This window comes from Peromyscus eremicus, chromosome 11, assembly GCF_949786415.1.
Source record: "Peromyscus eremicus chromosome 11, PerEre_H2_v1, whole genome shotgun sequence".
NCBI lineage: Eukaryota > Metazoa > Chordata > Mammalia > Rodentia > Cricetidae > Peromyscus > Peromyscus eremicus.
Genome location: NC_081427.1, coordinates 75,729,694 through 75,750,585, shown reverse-complemented (window position 1 = coordinate 75,750,585; position 20,892 = coordinate 75,729,694). Strand labels below are relative to the sequence as shown.

Genomic DNA, 20,892 nt, shown 5'->3' with positions numbered 1-20,892 from the left:
AATCTCAGTGTTATGTGAATGGAGGTGGAAGCAGGATGTTCACCATCTGCTCCACTACAGCAAGTTTACAGCAGTCTGAGGCAGCTTGCCTGAAATATAAGCAAGTAAAAAGAGGTGTGTATATGCAGCTCAGTAGTAGAGTGCTTGCCTAGGCTGTGGGAAATCCTGGGTTCAGTCCTCAGTGTAACTGGGAGTTTGGGCTAAAGTAGGAACAATAAAGAGATACTTAAGTCACAGACATCCCAGGAAAAATATTCATTTAAAAAACACAAAATGAGTACATTTGGGAATTTTTAAACTGTGAAAACAAAATTAAGACTAATGTATCAGAATTGAGCTGCACCAGTCATCTTCTCTGTAAAACAAGAAGCCTACACAGCAAGACGTAGAAAAAATTTGAAAGAAAATACAAACAAATGTTCATAATAATTTTCTGCTGATTGACTTTGTTCGGAGAAGCCGATAGGAAAGCACATTCATAAAACTGCTTCTTCCTAGGGAAGAAAAAAGCATCTTAAAAATACTCTGCACTAAAAAATACTCTGCACGTAAAACTTTAGAACTAAATATGTGGGTGTGCGGGTGCTAGAGACGTAGTTCCTTGAAAGCCTGAAGTATGGTGGTACACCTGGACAGCTTCTGAGGACTGACATATAAAGCTTCTGGCCTTAGTATGCACAGGTGCATAGGCACCTACATATATATGCACTCCTGTGTATACACAGAAACATGCATGTGCACACACATATATACACACATCCCCAAAATCAACTAAAACTGGGGTTCTGAATCCAAAGAATTTTGGAACCTGAGTTTAGATGGATTTGGTATTGGGCACTATTGTCCAGGAAAGCAAATGGGACTGACCTTCGCACATCTCTACCACTTTAGCTCCAGTTTGGTACATGGACATGATAAAGAATGACCTACACTCAGAATGAATTCTTACAGTGGCTTATAACCATAAAACAATGTTTAGGAGTCTGCTCTAGGACTTGATTTATAATGATGGCTAAATCTGTTACATGCCAAAACACTGTTCAAACTATCAAGACAGGCTCTTCCCATGTAGCCCTGACTGGCCAGGAACCTTGCTATATAAATCTGTGTCAGTTCTCCTACCTTTTCCAACCCAGTGCTAAGATTACAGGATTGTGCTACTCTATACCCTTTTTGTTATAATTGGAAAATATTTATCTGCCTCAAATTATTACTCATTTCCAACCCATGCTCTTTTCTTGTCTTTGCTTATAAAAAATGGTATTTCACTAAACACACAGTCTTCCTTGTCTATGGTTTCAACCAACCATAGATCAAGGATATTTGAGGAAAATTACAGATCTATACAACACAGGTATGACTTCCCCTTGTTATTTTTCCATAAATAATATACTACAACAACTGTTCCAATGACATTCACTTGTACTAGGCATTCTTAGTATTCTAGAGGATATGGAAGGACTTGGATTAAGTAGACATCCTGTGTCACCTTATGTAAGGATGTGAGCATCCACGGAGTTTGTTAGCCACAATTGGCCTTGGAATCAGTTCTCCATGAAAACAGAGAAATGGTACTACAGAAAGACATAGGTCAATGCACCAAGATGTAAAAGGTGGCCATCTTTCTAGGTTTTAGATTCTAGAGATGGTATTGTGTCCTTCAAATAGTTTTTCCAATGATTATATTTTAGATGTATGACTTTTAAAGATTTCCTAAAACCTAATGTATTTAATAACTATAAATATGACATTATCACATTAACTAAAAATACACACAAAATTATAAGTGAGAATTGAGACTGTGGGTAATATTATTTTTTCTAGTTATACATTAACTCTCTGATATAAAAAGACTGACTTCATTAAAAGAAAAATATCAGAAGCTTGAATCATCCAATAATTGATTTACACATGTTAGAAGAAGTAAGTAATGAGGAAGACAAGGCTAGGCAGGCTCTTCAGGCAAGACAAACATAAGAACTACCTCTCCCCTTCATTGCTACTTACAGAGTTCTCTCTTTAGTTACAAAACACACCCATCACTAAATTTGAAGATTTTAAACTTGTCTCTGAAAGATCTTGCCCTTTCAGGTTTTCTTTAAATTTTATTTTCCAGGACCCCACTAAAGTTAAGTTTCTAAAAGGCTCATACTCCCCCAGTGTGGTCAGTTATGTCACTCAAATACTTTAAATAGATTTGATTGCAAGTCTTGGGAGACTTCTTTGTTTCAAAGTATTTAAAGATGCTGGTGTTAAATGTTTTTGTTTTTCTTTTTCCCTGGACTCTGGTTCTATTTTAGACTTTTCAGCCCATGCAACTTTTGGTTTTAGAACTCTCCTACATTTAAGAAAAATTTGATGAATTCATAACAAATGGTGTACACAAACTTTTATAGGTCTTACTCAGTTCCATCTTCAGGCATTGCCATTTGAAATGCAACATAATAAATGACACTTCACATGCTTCATGCTATTAAACTGCTATAGGCATCTGCAGACCACTTAGCTACTATACAGGGAATGCATTCCAAAACAGTAAAGGCTTATTACTAATCGACAATACTTAAGGAGAAAGTTTTGAAACACAGTAGTTGTCATTCATCATTAAACATAATCTGTTCCTATTAAACTACCCTCACCCACAAGGCTTTCCTTTGGGCCTTTGTCTCATGCCTCTAAAGGAAATGGAGGAAATAAAAAGGGAAGAAAAAAGTCATCAAGACCTACCTCTACCCATGGAAGAGTAGTTTTCACACTGATTTTTCTCCTGTAATTTCATGTTCCTGGGGATAATATAGTGGAGTATTCTGTTTGAAAATGGATTACCAAAACCCAAAACTGTATGGCTTCCGTTTCTCATGTGTTGGCTTGCTTTGAAATGGGGCCTCATTTTGTAAGTCAGACTGACTTGGAACTTAGGCCCCCTGGCCTCAGCCTTCCAAGTAGCAATGACTGTCCTGTGACAGAACACCAGCTCAAACGTTCTTAATTCTACCATTTTTTTCAGAGGAGGGGTAGAGAAAAGAAATTATATATGTTTGGAGAGAAGAATCAGTTTCAGGAGGCCCTTCTTCAGAAATTTTGGAAAGAAATGATGCAGTAACTGACCATGAATGCTAAGTACAAAAGCATTAGCCAGAAAACCAGGAATACAAAGGCTAAAATAGTACCTAACATAAGACTGCTTCTTGAACTATCCCCTGGGTCACAATATCTCATCATTTGCTATATTTGAATAAACCATTAGAGACTTTGAAAAGATATCATTTTGGAAACATCTTAGTTATTAAGTATCAATTTCCATGCTTATCTTCTTTGGCCAGGGAAGTAGTCAGAATTTGGTGAGAGCCCAGAGCTCATAGAATTCTTCCTGTCAGAACAAATAGTTCTCTTCCTTTTGTCTCCAAATCTGAATGACCTGTTAATTTGGCCATCACTACTCTCAAGAAAACATCTGTCCCCTCCTGCCATTGCATTTGGCTTCCTTCTATATTTGCCATGCTCACCAACAAAACAAAAACTTCCAATTCTTGTAGGAAGATATTCAAAATTGAAGCTGTTTCTAAATTAAAACTGTCTAAAAAGGTTGCTTTCTGATGGTCACTAAGGAGATTTTATTTTTAAGATTTCCCATTAATATTCTTTAATCACATCTTAGTTCAGGCTAATTTTTAAAGGCTGGAACGTGGCTCAGTGGGCAAATGCACTTGCTGAGGTCAAATCCCCAGAACTTGGATCCATAGTGTGAATCCCAGGGCTCCTAGAAGGGGATGAGAGGCAGAGACAGGAGAGTTCCTGGGAACTTCTGGGTCAACTCACCTTGTGTACATAGCAGAGAAGTAACAGAGACCCTGAAAGTTGAAGGCAACTGACCTCTGGCCTTCAAATCCATGCACACAGGTACACGTGCACTCATAGTATCCAGTTACAAACATCACTGCACAGACATACACACATGCAACATAGTCCAAATACATACAAAAAACTCCATAAATTTGTTAACTGACCAATAAGTATACCTTACTACATCATTATTTAATATTGCAAAACAGAACTCATAATTTTCAAAGCAAAACAAGGAGAATGATAATCAATATTATAGAAATTACCTCATCTGATCCTTTCTTTTCTCCTGATTTGGAAGATGATCTAGTATTCTTCTCATTAACATGCTAAAAATAAAAATTAAAAATTAAAAACAAAAAGACAATTGCATCTTTAATTCAAAAAGGTTATCTGTACAAACAACAACAAACAAATAAGCACCTCTTTCATGTTGCCCTAGAGAACATCGGGAATTCTCCATTAGTGGAGCCTCTCAAAATCAAAGGATCATACAGATATTCATTTAGGAGCCAGGAAATCAGTCTATAATTAACCACGTGCAAAGCTGATGGTAATGCCACTTTGGCATCTAATCCCCTATAAAGTACCTCATGGACTGCTAAAGCACAAATTGCTGGTAGGGGAGACATCTGGCTCATCGCTGAGATGAGATCTTTTAAGGACCATGTTGTGTGTAAAGCCATACTTAAGCAACAGTTCAGCATGGGCACAAGAAAATAGTATATGATAAGGACAAAGGTCTACAACAACCTTCTAGATCACCCATCAGCTCTGAATTCTCTCAGAGTTCTTCCATTGAATATTCACCAACATGAAATGATAAAACGTGAAGGAAAGACCATGCATGTAACTGCTCCTATTTATGCTTTTAAATTTTAACTACATCCATATAGAATAATCATTATTTTCCTATACAAAAAAGATAGATATAAGTATTTTTTATGAGGAACATAGAGCTTCAAAAAGTTCAAATGCTCATTTGTTTTGACAATAAGGTAAAATAAGTCAATATATTCATCACTCTCCTCTATTGATCATCTTTTTAAGAAAAAACTATTTGCATGTTCCTTGGAAGAGGAAACAAAGTATTATTTATTTAATTTTTTCATATTGTGAGAAGTGCTAGATACTGGAAAAAATAAGACAAGGGAGTCAAATGTGAGAAAAATGGCAGTTCTCTCTTGGTTTCAATCCTGATCATCCTTATTGAAACCGAATTATAGGAGCTAGAGATGGCTCCATGGTTAAGAGTACAGGCTACTCCTCCAGAGTACCTGGGTTTGGATTCCAGTATCCTCATGGTAGCTTACAACCATCTGTAACTCCAGTTCCAAGGGAAAGCCCTCTTCTGTCCTCCATGGGCACCAGGCTTGCACATGGTGCATAGACATATAGGCTAAACACTTATACACTTAAAACAATAAAATAAAAAATAAACCAAATTTAAAAGGAATATTGTATTTTCTATGACAGAATCATAACATGGATATGTAGACAGAAATTATAAGAAGAGTAATAATAATTATTTGTATTATCCACAATTTATTTTATGCCTTCTTATATGATACTGAAAAATGAGCTGTGCGGTTTTATGAATGAGAAGTTAAGCATATTAAGAAATCTGGTGTTTTGGGGACACATAACTAGTAAATGTGAAACAGTCACAAGGCAAGTTTTTTACTTCAAGTCTGTTGTTTCCCACTTTACCATGCTAGATGAAATTGGGTAATAGCAACCTTAGCCATATCAACAGATATATTAAAAGGAAAATGAAATGGCCAAGATATAAGAACTCACTCATGTCAAGAATACTTCTTGCAAACTTTATCCCCTACAGAAGCACTTGCAGAGATTAACTGAAATGAGCCATATTGAAACAATTTGATGAAAAGAATTCCCTGCAGGGTTTATTATTGCTTTGTGGATATCCTATCTAGATCTAAAAGTGAGAGCTATCAGCACTGAGTAATTGATGAATTTTGAAAAAAATCAAAAACAAAATAAAGCAAACAAGCAATAGGACCTAAGAGCCTGTGCATAACCCAAGTATGACAATGTGGACTTACTGGAGCCTAAGGTGGAGGGGTCACTTGATCCCAGAAACTTGAAACCAGCCTAGGCAACATGTTGAGACTGGGTCTCAATAAACAAACAGGTAAGTAAATAATAAGCAGGTCCACAAGGCCACATGTACACTAGAACTATATACCAAGTTATACCTGGTGAACACAATAACAACACTAAGGGCTAGAGAATAATTTCCTCAGATCATGAAGCCGTTAGTTTGAGGTTAGCTCTGTAGGATATTCTTGCATAAGCTCCTGAAACAGAAGCTGGATGCTGTATTTGTAATGGACTATATAAAAATAATCCAGCCACCTCAGATGATTACAAACAGCTAGCTAGATGATTAGCTACAAAACTAGAGGCCTCCTAGGAGATCAAAACCCAAATAAGGCAAATCTGGTAATTTCTTTATCTGTGTTCAGCCTGTGAAAGCATCCATCACTCCTGCTGCTGAAACCCAGCTCTCTCAACGTTTAGGTTTTAATGTTGCCCTATTCATGAACTGTATCATAGCTCAGAAAAACTCACTTAAATTTATTTTGTCTGAACTCTTTCACATCTCTAAAAGAGCCAGTTTGAAGATAGTATTCGATAGGGTCAAATCTACAAAACTACTCAATCTGTCTCCTTGCAGATTCAGTAACTTCAGAACCAGGACAGCACATTCACTCATCTGTAACCATATAGCCTTTTCAGTAAAGTAACAATACACAGGGTTTCATTGGTTGTTCACAGCTTTGAGTGGTTTTTTGTTTTGTTTTGTTTTGTTTTGCCAGTATGACATTCCGTTCTACAAGTGGGACAGTCTAAGTTGCTCTTTCCAGTACAAGTCTCCCCTCTCCACAGGACCTCACTCTGCTTCTTGTTCATGGGGCAAATGTGAGCCATAGGCACCAGCCACCAGCAAGCATGCTGAGAGCCATTTCCCCATTGAGTACAGCAACATGTATGATTTAAACACATTCTAAAAAAGGTTTCATTGGGGTGCTTTATGATTTCTACCACAGTCCCAGACATTTAGCTTCTTCTATAGAGACACTAAAAATTGTAGATTCCAAACATTATTTCCAGAGAGTTATATGCTTTTTAAAATGCTGAGTTACAATTTCAACTTTAAATGTACTATAAGCACTGGTATTTTTTAATATCAAAAAAATTACATTTTTTAATAGAATAGAAAGGTTTTTATTAACAATAATTGATACAAATAAAAATCACTTATGATCAAGCTCCAACATTTTTTACAGCTTCCTGAATAAAATTCTTTAATCAAGCATTTTATTAAAGTTTTTCAAACATACATAAAAGTTTTAAGACTAATATCCTGATTTCCTGTATTTCCACCACTTAGATTCAGAAGCTAATTAATGTTATTACTGTATGTCTTAGTTGGGGTTACCATTGCTGTGATGAAACACCATGAACAAAGCAACTTGGGGAGGAAAAAGGTTATTCAGCTTACACTTCCATATCACTGTTTGTCATCAAAGGAAGTCAGGATAGGGCAGCAACCTGGAGGCAGGAGCTAATGCAGAGGTCATGGTAGGGTGTTGCTTATTGGCTTGTTCCTCATGGCTTGATTAACCTACTTTCTTATAGAACTCAGGACCATCAGCCTAGAGAGGACACCACTCTAACTAAGAAAATGCCTTACAGGCTTGATGCAGCTGGATTCTATGGAGGTATTTTCTTAATTGAAGTTCCCTCCTATCACAAAATCACTCAGTAGACTGTATTTTGCTATATTTGCACAAACATGTGCACAGGATTATGATGTATACCTGTATTTGAAACTGCAAAACTCTTGAAATTTAACACTAAACATTTCAAACACTAAGCATTTCCTTAAATTTAGCACAGTTCCCAGTATAAATCCAATGCCATTATTATGCTAAGAACATTAACAAGAACTTCCTAATCACATTCAATTTCTAGTACACAGCAACTTTATAATCATTGCCTGCTGTAGACTAATCCTCTCATACACTGTAAAGATTTGTCACTCGAATTGGTTTAAAAAATGCTAATTGGCCAGTAGCCAGACAGGAAATATATGTGAGTTGGCCAAACTAAGGATGATGGGAAGGAGAAGGGCAGAATCAGAGAGATGCCAGCCAGTCACCCAGCAAGCAGGACGTGTAAAAAAAATGAGGTAACAAGCTATGAGCCACGTGGCAAAGCATAAATAGAAATATGGGTTAATTTAAGTTAGATAGTAACAAGCCAGAGCTATTGGCCAAGCATTTATAAATAATATTAAGTCTCTGTGGTAATTTGGAAGCAGCTGCCAGGATGGGGAGTGGGCAGTCCACATAGGAAATGCCCATTTACAATTGCCCTCACAGCTTCTTGGACTTATTCTATAAACAGCATATATATAATCCTCTAAATAACATCAAATCAATTAAATGTTTTCACTGAAATTCAAGTATTCACTGGGAATAACTGACCACAAGTCACTCAATTCAGATGGTGAATAAAATATATGGGGGTGATATTTGATCTATCTAAGAAACCTGCAGTGAATCTTTCTAAAAGGTAACAAAGAAAAATTAGTTTACCACAACCACATGTGGCTGGTAGGATGACAACAGAGGAGAGAGAAGCATGGGGCAGAGAAGGAGCAATGGATTCCAAAAGAGAATGGACTAAACTATTAATGGATTCTATATGAGGGGAAAGAAACTAGTGACAGTGCTAGGCATTCTGCATGTGTTCCCCTTTGCTCTCCACAATGACGCTAGAGACTACACAGTGTCTCCTCATCTGTGGATAAAGAGAGTTGATGCTCTGCTTTGCCAAGACACTTAATGATTACCATCTGGTAAAAGACTGGGCCATATAGAATCAGGTACAACCTAGATAGGAGTTTGTGATTTGCATCAAGTCTTTATGGTAATCTAGCATTCTAACATGAAAACAAAACAGCAGAGCAAAACATATTCTAATTCTAAAACCAATCTGTTATAAAGAATTAATCAACACTTAATAAATGTGGATTAGAGGAAAAGTCAAAGCCAGAAAAGAGCAAGACAGAAAACCATGCAGGGTTAAGACAGATAGAGGTGGCCAGTGCTACAGGAGTTTAGTGACAGGTGTGTGTTTAGGAGGGGTGGCAGATAAAGACCTTTTCTCTCTTACATCAAGGAGGAATAATTCTCCAAATTCTTTCTACCCCAGACACTGCCAGATATTTGGCAAGGATAGCTTTCCTGTGTCCTCATTCTAAGACATAACATTTTATGCTTGAAATAGTTTCCCACAGCAGAGCCATAAACCTATGAGGAAGTTAGGAGTCACAAGGATTGCAGCAGGAGCTCTTACCCTGCTAGGGACTTCTGCTTTGCAGCATCTGGGGACCTTCCTTAGTGTTATCTAGACACACACAGGTACACACACAGACAAGGGGTACATGCCACACAAAGTGGGATACAAACAAACATCTGCCTACAACTGAAGACAGAGAACCAGCAATTCCAGGAGTATAAGAAGTGCTTCAGGCTAGTGTGCTTCTGAAACTAAGGATTAAAAAGGAAATATAAAGTTTCTTTTAGGAGAAAATAGAAATAATCTATAAGAATGGCTGCATCAATCTGGAAATATGCTTTAAAATATTGATCTTGTACTTTAATGAGTAAACTACATGGTTAATGTGTGATGTCTAAACAAAGCTGATCGAAAATGTTACTTGAAAACTGTACTTCAGCATGGAGATATGTCACTCAGATATACACAGTCATATCCAGAGACACGACAGCAAAATTGTGAAGCAAGGACAAGGTTTACTGAGGAGCCCTGGATCTCCCCAGCACATACAGCTCAGCTCTGTCAGTCCTGTCACAAACTCGAGGAAGGCTTGTCTGGGCACCCTCCAGAGGACAGAAACCACCCAATTAGGTTAGCAAGGCTTCCATCCTGCCCAGTATGCTATAAGCACTGAAGGAGCTTTGGAAGACAGTTGTGCCAGAGTGTAGGATATTAGATTGTGTCTGTGTAGGTCAGGGAGTGTATAAACTTCTAAAATTCCTTTGCCGTTTCTATTATGCATGCAGGATCAGGGACAACTGGTTTTGAATGGAGTCTTGTACACACTATAAAAGAACTCCCTGCTTTTCAGAACACCAACTGAGCTTGTACCATGGGGAGTTTCCCAGGGTCAAGCAGGCTGGGTATCACCTGGGGAAACTGATTGCTCAACAATGGTGCTCAGTGCCCTATTTTTACACTGGCATTTCCGGTCCAATTCCAAGCCTTTGTAGGGAAGGACTAGATCTTCCTATCTTCACAACATCCTATCTCTCAGTAAAGCAAACAAACTGCCACTTGATTGCCACTTGCTCCCTGATGACTTCCTAAATGCACACACTGCTTTTCTAACCAGATGGAGATTATATTCTCTCTTTTTCTGGACATAGAGTAAGACTATGAGTAACAGTGCTTGTTTAAGTGCATTTATTTCCATAAACCTCTGAAAATCCCTGGAGAAGTATGTTTGGTCTTTTTAGGTAACTAAACTAGATGAAGTAGGAAGACTGAAATTAAAGGGCCATGTGCAAATTGGTGTTTTCCAAAAGAAAAATAAAATAAATAACAGCAACAAACCCTTGGAGATCTATGCGTGCATGTGGTCTGCTAATTAAAATGAGATTATTCACCAAGCAAGCCAAAGGACTGAGATGTAAAGCTGCATTTGCTTCAAAACAGGGGTAGTCCTGGGCTATGCCCCTGGAGGTGGATTCCTTCCCCCACACTTTTGTTGGTATCACCAGAGATCTAGGCTGGCTACTTGTCAGAATGGATAATCTCAAACTGGGTTTGGTCAGTGAGAGGTAAGTAGTGTCTGGTGAGAACCTAGAGCTGTGGTTCTCTACTTGTGGGATGAAACCTTTTTAGGAGTCAAATGACCCTTTCACAGGGGTCGCCTAAGACCATCAGAAAACACAGGTATTTACATTATGACTCCTAATAGTAGTAAAAATACAGTTATAAAGTAGCAATGAAAATAATTTTATAGTTGGGGGTCACCACAACATGAGGAACTTTATTAAAGGGTCGAAGCATTAGGAAGGTTGAGAACCACTGACCTAGAGTGATACGAATGTGTGCACCCGCCCTTAATTTCTCTCTGATCTCAGGGCCTATCCAGGATAGTGTCTGCAGCAAGCCAAAAAAATTGTCATTTAGGCTTCTACAAGGTGATCTGGAAGCTCCTTTAGTGCCTCTTACCTATGACTATTGTAGCTTTTCCTAACTTCTAAAGTCTGGATACCTTACCTTTCTCTGCTGGCTTTCCAATCTTATCTGTTGCCTGAGTAGCCTACTCCCTATCTTAAATTACCCTAGACTTAAATGCTCAGAATCACTGCTATCTCTTAGCTGATGTGATAAACTGATAGAATAGAAACCTGAAGGCTATGTGATCTTGGGTAAATAATTTAACCTTTAAGTTTCTCCTCATTTAATAGAGAATGGTACTATCCCAATAGCTAGTATATTTTCAGTGTTAAAGTGTACCTGGCCCAATGTCTGGTTCTTTTTTTTTTTTATCCTGGCTAATAATACCTTTATTAAGAGTTATTGAAAAAGATGCTACTGTAGAAAGAATGAGATTTTAGAATTGTCTAAGCCCATGTTTCTTGCTGCACTGGGAACACAGTCAACAACAATAAAGAATAGAAGTAGGCCTAAAAGACAAAGCTGGTCTTAAAAAATACAAAGTGATACCATAGCTCTTTTCCTCTTTACATCAGTGTGATTGTGTGAAACAAATATGAGAACTAAGTATAGATATGAAAGTTTCATTTTCTAAGTCAAGAAACACCAAAGAAGAATAATTTAGTGTTTTACTATCCCTAAAGTATGAGGAGCCCTAGTTGCCATGGTAAGTGTTTGGTGCTCCAGCACATCACAGTGCATGAGATTATCTCACACCAGATCACACCAGAGAAAATTAACTGCACGTAGAATAAAAAATCCATTCTTTTCAAGGGCCTACAACTTGGCTATGCATGGAACACTTAAAGTAGCAATTTACATGCATTAAAATACTTTGTGTGGGAGCAGGATCTGGTGATAAATCAAGATAGAATGTTGACTATTAATGATGCCAGCTGATTTGTGACAGTTCATTATAACCTTTTGCTTCTGTTCATATGTAAAAGTTTTACTAAGAAAAAGTTTAGAAAACTGTAGGTGACTCTTATCTCAAGAGCATTTTCCCCATAGAGTCCCCCAAAGGCAAAATCCTAGCTATTTTAGTTTTAAAACTGAAAAATGTCAAAACTCACAGAAAAGACGACTGTGAGGGATAGAGTTTATTAACAGTAAAAAAGAAAAAAACAGTGAGTGTCCATTATAAGCTAATGTTGTGGGAACAAAATAAAAAATATCAGAGAACGTAGATCAGTGAGATGGCTCAGTGGATAAAGGCACTTGCCACCAAGCCTGGCAACTGACTTTGATACCTAGAAGCCACACAGAAGGTAGGAGAGATTTGGCTCCACAGGCTGTCCTCTAAAACTCCACATGCACACTATGGCATACGGACACCCACCCCCTTGCACGCCCGCATGCAGGCACGCATGCAGGCCTTCCTTCTCCTGAATTAATTGGCTCTCCATCTGAAATGTTAACTTATCCAACCAAATTTCTTCACTGGATGGAAGAGTTTGGGCAGTTTTTCTTAACTAGTAAAGTCTGATAGATGTTTTTCAAAGATATGGTAGTCATAAAACTTTCTTAGTAAGTTTTCATAAAAAGAAAGTGAAACAACTTGAGGAACAGAACTTCACTGTCATGCTAATAAGATTTTATATCTTAAAAATACCCTAAAGTGGGGAAAATGAAGGTCTGACTGATACACCCTGCAAGTCCTGAAATAGCCTGCTTGCAACTAATTACCCTCTTGTCCACCTTGGACTCGCAAATGACCACCTTTGTTTCCACCCCAGAGAGCTACACCACTTTTTAAAAAGTACTTGCATAATATAATTAACTTTCTGGGAAGTTTCAAAACAGATTAAATAACAATATCATCATATGTTACTTAGTTTTAAAGGCTTTTATGCAATGGAAAATGATCCATTCAGGGACTGTCAGCCAAAAAAAGTGAAAAAGTGACATTTAACCTCTTCACTCTTTCTACCTTAAATACTATCCTCTTTGTGCAGACCTTATAATTTTGTCTTTTGTTTTGTTTTGTTTTTGTTTTTTTTCCCTAAAATTCATTGCATCGAAGTTGTCTGTATTGCCATGGGAAGTTTGCAACACTTTGCCCAGCCTGGCTGAAATGATGGAGCCTTCCAAATGACTGGGCTCCTTGAGTATGCTCTCATTGTGGCTATGAATCTAATTAAACTAAGAAACACCTTTAATTATCACAGGATAATAGAATCAACTTATGACTCAGGAATCTGATTACTGCTGTAACCCAAAATCAGGATGCTCATCAGATATTCTGTAAGTGTAGTTTTTAATATTTTATGAAGTGACTTTTTTACTATAATCAGAAAATTCTTCAGACTGTGATGGTATTCAATGTGAAATATATACAATATTATGTTTCTTTGGCTGGCTTTACAGGTAGCATCTTCTTAAAAGAACATATCTTTACATTACTCTAATTTATTCTGCCTCAAGTTAGATTATTCACATTACTGTTAGCATTTAAAGAATCCTACTAAAGATATTATAGGATTTGCCAGAAGTATTCTGAGATGGATGTGTGCACAGCCATCCATTGGTATCATTTGGAAACTGACTTCAGGAACCAAATCCTACAGATGCTCAAATGGCTTGTGTAAAATGACATGTTTACATCTAACTTATGCATGGCCTCCCGTGTGTGCTTTATGCAAAACAGTTTTACACTATTTTGTTTGATGAATAATAACAAAAATTAGTGCATGTTCAGTAAAGACACAATTTTTAAAATTATTTTTGATTGGTAGCTGAAAATGTTGAGAAAAGGGTCCAACTGCCAATCTTTATTCATAGGCACATAAACAAATAAACAAAACTATATATACACTGCACGTATGAAAACATGTATACATATTTTATATATACATAGAATATATATAACATATGCACATATATGTATCTATATGTTTAAAGTTGGTTCTGCAAACCATTTGAGAGAAATTTATGGACAGGCTTTGCATGCCCTAAAGCTGCACTTTATATATGTATATTGTTGAAAGTACTATATGACTTCCATTTAATTTTCAAAATGATCTGTGATCACTTATAAATGGCTTTTTTTTTTAAAGTTTAGGAACTGCCCCCTAGAGCTTTCCCGTCTGATGCTATACCACTAGTCACAATAGCAAGTGTGATTGGGAGGGACTGTGGGTATAAAACACACAGCACATACAGATTTTGAATAATTAACACAAAAAAGAGGTGAACAATCATAATTGTTAGCACATAGTTACATGCCTAAAGGGTTAACAAAAACGTTACTAACATTAATTTGACCTCTTTAAATATTTTTGTTAATGTGGCTGTTAAATGCTTAAAGCCCGTGTGTGGCTCACTGCAAGTTTCTCCTAGAGCTTGATCACAGGCATGCTGAAAGAGTCTAGAAAGTTGCCACCACGCTGAAGTCTAAGCAATAGTTCCCAAACTGGCTTCTAATGAGTATTTTAGTAGAAATCTCAAGGTGGCTAGCATGGTGCAGTTGGCATTAAAAGGAAAGATTTAAGCTATCTTCATCTAAGGAGTCTGGCATGATTTCCTTTAGACACTGCTGAGCTTGGACGGAGAAGTCTGATATTAGTTGAACACCTGCCATCCATATTTGCAGATAATTTAAAGGGTGCATTTTGATAAGACTCCTGGGACAGTCATGACTCAAAGAAAACTGCTCTTAGAACATATCAATAAAACTATACATTTAAACAACACAGAAAAGTGTTAAAGCATCACTGAAAACACATATGTGGCATGTCTGGTGAATCTAGTCCTTATGTTTATCTTGGCTATTTTACAGATATGGAAACACATTTTAAAAGACTGACTTATTGAAAGTATTGCCATTTGAATCAAGAAGAGAACTCTACAGTGCACTTGAAGCTAGCACACCTGGGTGATCAATGAACCCTCACTGCATATGTAACCATTTTCTAATTTAATACAAAGTTTCTAGATGCAAAGATTGTCTGGTTACTATATCTTTACTTTTTCAATGCCACATGCTGAAAAGAAGGTGGACCTAAGTTTTTGAAATTCTTGCCATAAATCAACTTATGACTCTCAAAGTGTTTGTGAAGTCTTGTTTGTTTGTCTATTTTTAATGTCAATGTTAAAACCATGCTTCCTGGTTTCAAAACATACATGTGCCAGCTTGACTGGGTATCACACCTAATTGGTAGGACAGGCGTTCAGTGCACTAACCAAATAGAACACGTTTGTCCTCTTGCGAAGTAATACAGACTAGTGAGATATCTCATTCTCTCTCTCCCATCCCAGCCCATTGTTCACATCTCTCATTCCTTTCAAGAGTATCATTGATCACAGTTGCTCCCTGATGTTTTCTTCTTTTCCATTCCCCGCCCTCCACTTTTGAGTTTGAAACTGCACGTTCAGCATTCTTTTCTTTTTAAGTTTTAGCTTTATTTAGCAGTTGAAAAACTAGATCTGGGCTCCAGTGGCTCTTGTCTATGTATCTACATATGTGTTCGAGAGGGCAGAATTAAGGATTACTTTCCATTCAACTTGGGAGCGCGAGCTGAGCTTGGTGCACCTCGCCCCCTAGACTCCACAGCCCAGAGCGCATCCGCATACCACAAAAGGGTGAGCCTCCTCCTTCTGCCCCAGCCTAACCAGAAGGTCTGCAAGGAGGTTGTACCCGAGCCCCACTCCTGCCCCTTCAAACTTCTGACAGTATTTCCTCTACCACCCAGAGTGGCGAAATAAATACACTCCCTTCCCAGTCCTGCCCAGGCTTGGTCGCTTCTATTTACCGTCTTGTACCACCAGCTTGCGAATGCCATGGCGACAACCCCCTGACTTGCTCGGAGACGCGCGGATGGGGATCCTTCGAGGACGCAGAGTGAGGTGCTGGTGGGCCTAGGCTGACTCTGCCTGACTGGGACCTGGCTGACACCCTGCTGGGCGTCTCACAGCTGCCAGGTGGGAGGGCACAAGGGGGAGGGGCGCTACGGCCCGCCCACCGCTAGCGCGGCCCCGCCCCATCCTATTTGGCCCCAGGCTAGTTAGGGAGGAGGTGTTGGTTCTTCAGGCTGCCACTCCCTACATGAGGTTTAGGGGGGACACACAGAGGACAGGCTCCCTCTGTCCAGTGACACGAGCCCACTCATTCTGGAGGTCGCGAGTGAGCTTTACTCGCCCTCCACTCCCATGCACACTGCCTCTGTCTCACTAGCCCTCTTTGCTCCACGAGCCCCTCCACCCCGCTAATGTCACTACCCAATTTGGAGAGCCTCGGGCCACCTGCTTTCCTGCAGGCACTGAGCCCTAATCCTTTCCCCGACCCTGGAAGGTGCCAAGCCGGGACAGGTTGGGCAACGCCCCAGGACGGCGGCCAGGCACTCCGGGTGCAGGGTCCCTTCGTCTCTTGCCCCAGGGCTCAGACAGGAGAGCTACTCACCTCCTGGGTGTGGCGGGCTGCTGCGCGGCGCCGGGGCCTGGGAGAGGCGGCAGGCTTCGGGCCGGGCTGGGACATTGTGGCGAAGCCGCTGCGGGCTCAGCCTCCGGGTAGGAGCAGCGAAACTGTATAAGAGGCCTCGGCCAGACCTCGGGGCCGGAGGGGCAGGACGGTGCAGTGAGGCAGCTTTTCCGACCCAGCCCTGAGCCCGCGCCCCGCTCCCACTTGCCCGGCTGGGCCCTCCCCTTCCTGCCCGCAGTTCACAGCAGCAGGCCAAACTTGTCGGCGGCCCAGAGCGGTAACTTAACACCCTCCGCTCCCGGTTCGTACCCAGAGACCCTCCCTGGACGGGCCCCAGAACTTCAGGGTTCTCCGTGGATGACAAACAGGGGGAGCTGAGCCGTAGGTTACAGTTCCTGGGTCGAGTTGTCCAGGCCAATCTAGTGATTGTGAAACAGGAGAGCTGGACTGGGGCGTGGCCTAGACCTTTTTTCCTAAGAATTTGGAGAATTAGACACCTTTTCTTCCATCTGTCATTAACTCAAATCTAGCCTAAGTTTGAACTGTAGATAAGAAAGCGGATCTTAAAAACAAATTGGTCTCTGAGTGCGAGCATGCATTTGGATATTTGTGTGTTTTTGTGTCCCTTTCTTTTTTGTGTGTGAGGGGCAATTCTGAAAGTATACTAATGTTTTACAAGCAGGAGCCTGCTTGCTCTAATCCAAACCAGCAGTAAGCACAGATTTTAAACACATATCCTTTTCTGGAGACTTGTGGGTTTTGTTTCTGAGGTTGGATTGCTTTTGTCTTGGGCTCATCTTAGGCGGCACTTCCTGGTTTGGGGCTGGACGTGAAATTTAGCAATCCCTTTGAGTGCTCATCAAGAGTCTGCCAGCATGCAGCTGCTGTTGGCTGATGATGCTGGTCACGGAAAAGCTGTGCCACCGCAATATCATCGTCCTTTCCGGTCTTGAGTCAAAATGCTGGAGTACTGTGTTTTAGACAGTTGGAGAGAGAGAAGCCAGATTAGGCATGCTACAAAGAGCTTGACAGAATCAACATACGTTAAAGATAACAACGCTAGTTCTCAGGCTTTGCTTGACTCAGAATTCACATTAGTCGAATATTGCTGCCCAGCACATTATTGCCATGAATAAAAACTAATCTCGGGTGGGCTGGGGGGAAGGTGAGGGGGGCGGGAGGGGAAAGAACAAGGGAATCTGTGGCTGATATGTAGAACTGAATTGTATTGCAAAATAAAAATTTAAAAAATTATAAAAAAAAAAACTAATCTCAAGGAAGCTGAAGTATTTCACTTTGTAGTTAAGAGTTACTGAAATCATGAAAGGAAGGCATCTGCATGTGGGGAACTTAGAGATCTTCTGTATAGATAGAGATGGAATTTCCTACAACAATGTTTGGGCATATTGTAACTATCCTTTAAAAAAAAATACACCATCAGTTTCCTGCTACAAGGAGGTATCAGAGACCTGTGCTAAGGGATTTTATAGTACCATAAGAGAAACACAAAAGAAAACATAGTTGCTCCCCACCCACCCCCACCCCCACACACAGGACAGGGCCAAAGGCAGGCAAAGGCGTGGTGGGGGGTAGAGTAGGGGAGGGCTGTAGGATCCTGAGAAGGGGCTTCTTGCTTTAATGGAGGAGGGACTGCTGGTCAACCATGGAAAAAGACTGCTCTGACCTGTTCCTTTATCATATGCTTGATCCCAGTGTGTTGAGATCCTCTCCAGGCTATTTTTACATTTTACATCCTTTTTCATCCCCTCTGCTTCTACTCTGACTCAGAATTTACCACTTTTCATTGGGAAATGCATAAAAGGAGAAAAGGAAAAAAAAATGAAAGTGGAGCTGAGAGGGCATTTCAGGGGCAGAAGGAAATTGGTAGACCATTAGATTCCAGAGGCCAAGGCAAGAGTGAATTCTCAAAGAGTAGGTTGCCCCACATTATGGGTTATATAAACATAAAAGATATAACCCTAAGGTTGAATCAGATGAGGAAGGAACAGTGCTGTTATCTCAGACAGTAGCTAAAATTGAGAATTCTAAGTACTTTTGAGTTACCCATAGTAGAAGTCCCTTTCCACTTCAGGTAGTGTTTATTTCTATACCAGTTCCTATCCCTGGAAAAGAAGCACTGCAAAAACAAAAACAAAAACAAACAACAACAACAAAAAAAAAAACAGATGATGTGCAACGTCCTCCAGTTTCCCTGTTATTTTTTCCCACTTCCTTTTAGCCAAGTTTTCTTTGCTCAATTGTTATTGTTTCCTAAAAGAAGAAAAAGAGTCTTCACAAATAGGCAGACTGATTATAGGTACAATTCTCACAGCTCCTCCTCCTCTACCCCATGTATCATGCATGTGTCTAGATAGGAGCTTCATGCTTCTGATTGTTAAATTCCCCAAAAGTATGGTTTTACAGGTTAAAAAAAAAATCTATGCATAAAGGAGAGGAAAGTATGCCTTTCTTGGAGAATTATGAGAGGCCATAGGAGCCTTGGGGTGCTCTCAGGTCACCCACTTAAAACATGCACATAAGTACAGATGGAATGAGTGGAGGGAAATGAACTGATATGGAAGAGCAAAGGAAGATGAAAGAAAGAATAATGGCAAAAAGCAGTTTTTGATTGGCACTGCCGCCAAGCAAGAACTTGAGTCATACATTACCTACAGCTGAGTCCTTAGGAGTTTATTACTCATGAGTTCTGCTCTGCTTTCCTCCAGATGAAAAACCAACAAAATATCTGCAAATGACCTTCACATGCTCTTTTTCTTATTTCTATGAACCAAAAAAGACCGTTTGAATCTTCTCAGGAGTGCTCTTAGAAGGGACACTTGAGGAAGGTGAGGCAAAGGGAGGCAAAGGGAGAGGTTGAGCTGGGAGACAGGTTCAATAGATGTCTCAGGTAACATTGCAGGATGTTATCGTGGGATGGCCATTTAGAGTTGTCTGGGATTAAGTCTGGAGAACAGGAGCTAACCCTTGAATATACCTAGATCAACCAACCACTAGCTATTATTATTGGCAAAGAGATAGCAACTACCAAATTAGGCTACCAGATAAGGTCTGTCTCATAGAAGTGTTCCTGGGAGCTAGGGCAAAGTCTCTGTTGCTGCTGGAGGACATAAGGATGGTTTGTCGCATCTAATACGCTATTCAGTGCTCTACAACACCATAAAGCTTAGCAAGGAAAGTTTAGGAGGGAATACACTTTGCAGAAGCATGTTGTCAGACTGCCTCATCATGAAGCACTGTGACTGAAGACATGCCTTAACCTTTGGAAGAAACCCTTCATGCTCCCAAATGTCCATGTACTTCACTTTACCCCAGACTCAATTGTAGCTAAATTGGAGCAATGAGGACAGAATTAAAAGAGAAAGTAATGTAGTTAACTCCAAGGCAACGAAAAAAAGAGCAATATGAATTCTCCACATTTTCTCCATCTTCTGCTGTAAGCCTCAAGTTAAAATGTGTTAAATGTGAAAATGGGATGGGCCAGTGGAAACAAGCTGCCTTGGGGAGCCACTGGGAATGCAACAGACATGACAAAGAAGTACTTTCTTGTAGGTACTTTTTTGGCCATTGAGGACTTAGGGAGGCTGGTTATTGTTCTGTAGCCTGCCTTAAACTACTAAGAGGAATATATTCATATTTTTTCTTTGTATATAGAAATTTTAATCTGTGCCTGGGCTTTGAAACTCAGTACAACAACCAGAAAATTTTCCTCTAATGTATAAATTCTATGTATAATTAATTTTTGCAATTAGCATGACTCTTCTTTCTACTTTTCTTTTACTTGTTGACAATTTTACACATTCATCAACATATCATGATCATATCCACCCAAATCCTCCTCTCCTCTTTATATCCTTCCTTTCTCTAAACCCAGAGTCCTATTAATGCTACCTGCTTGAATATTGACTAAGCTTCTTGGCTTGACCATGTGGAGACAACCATAACTACAGTACAAGAGTGTAAATAGCATGTAATAGCCATGTCATGTCCAGAGGACAGAATTTCACAGCACTCCTCATTCTTCAGCTCTTACATTCTTTCTGTCCCTTATTCTGAGATATTCCCTGAGTCTTGGGGTCAGGGATTGACATAGATGTCTCATTTAGGGCTGTGCACTCAAAGGTCCCTTATTCTTCATATTTTGACCAATATGATTAGGAAGTTTCAATGGTTAAGGCTTAGAGCAACACCAATCCATGAGTATAATCATAAATATCTAGAAGTTTGGTGTCATGACCATTTATCAGAAAAAAATGGCAGTAAATCACCCCTAAGGCCTGTAACCTCCCATGCTGGCTAGTTTTATATCAACTTGCCATGAACTAGATACA

The 20,892-nt window shown here is 39.5% G+C and overlaps 1 protein-coding gene across 4 annotated transcripts in view; it reads right to left on the bottom strand.

The window, feature by feature from the left end:
• The window catches only part of Cast (calpastatin), a 97,089-nt gene extending 80,162 nt beyond the window's left edge, over positions 1–16,927 (bottom strand). Inside the window, exons 1-2 of one of the 4 annotated variants that reach the window (XM_059276600.1) lie at positions 16,526–16,927; positions 4,110–4,172 (exon numbers count right to left, since the gene is read on the bottom strand). In XM_059276600.1, coding sequence (XP_059132583.1) covers positions 4,110–4,172; positions 16,526–16,600 — 138 coding nt within the window. In that variant the 5' untranslated portion in view covers positions 16,601–16,927. Of the gene's footprint in view, positions 1–4,109; positions 4,173–15,878; positions 15,996–16,525 lie in introns of those variants that run through there. The other 3 variants (XM_059276599.1, XM_059276602.1, XM_059276601.1) reach the window with 3 other exon arrangements.
• Between the last annotated feature and the right edge of the window lie 3,965 nt (positions 16,928–20,892).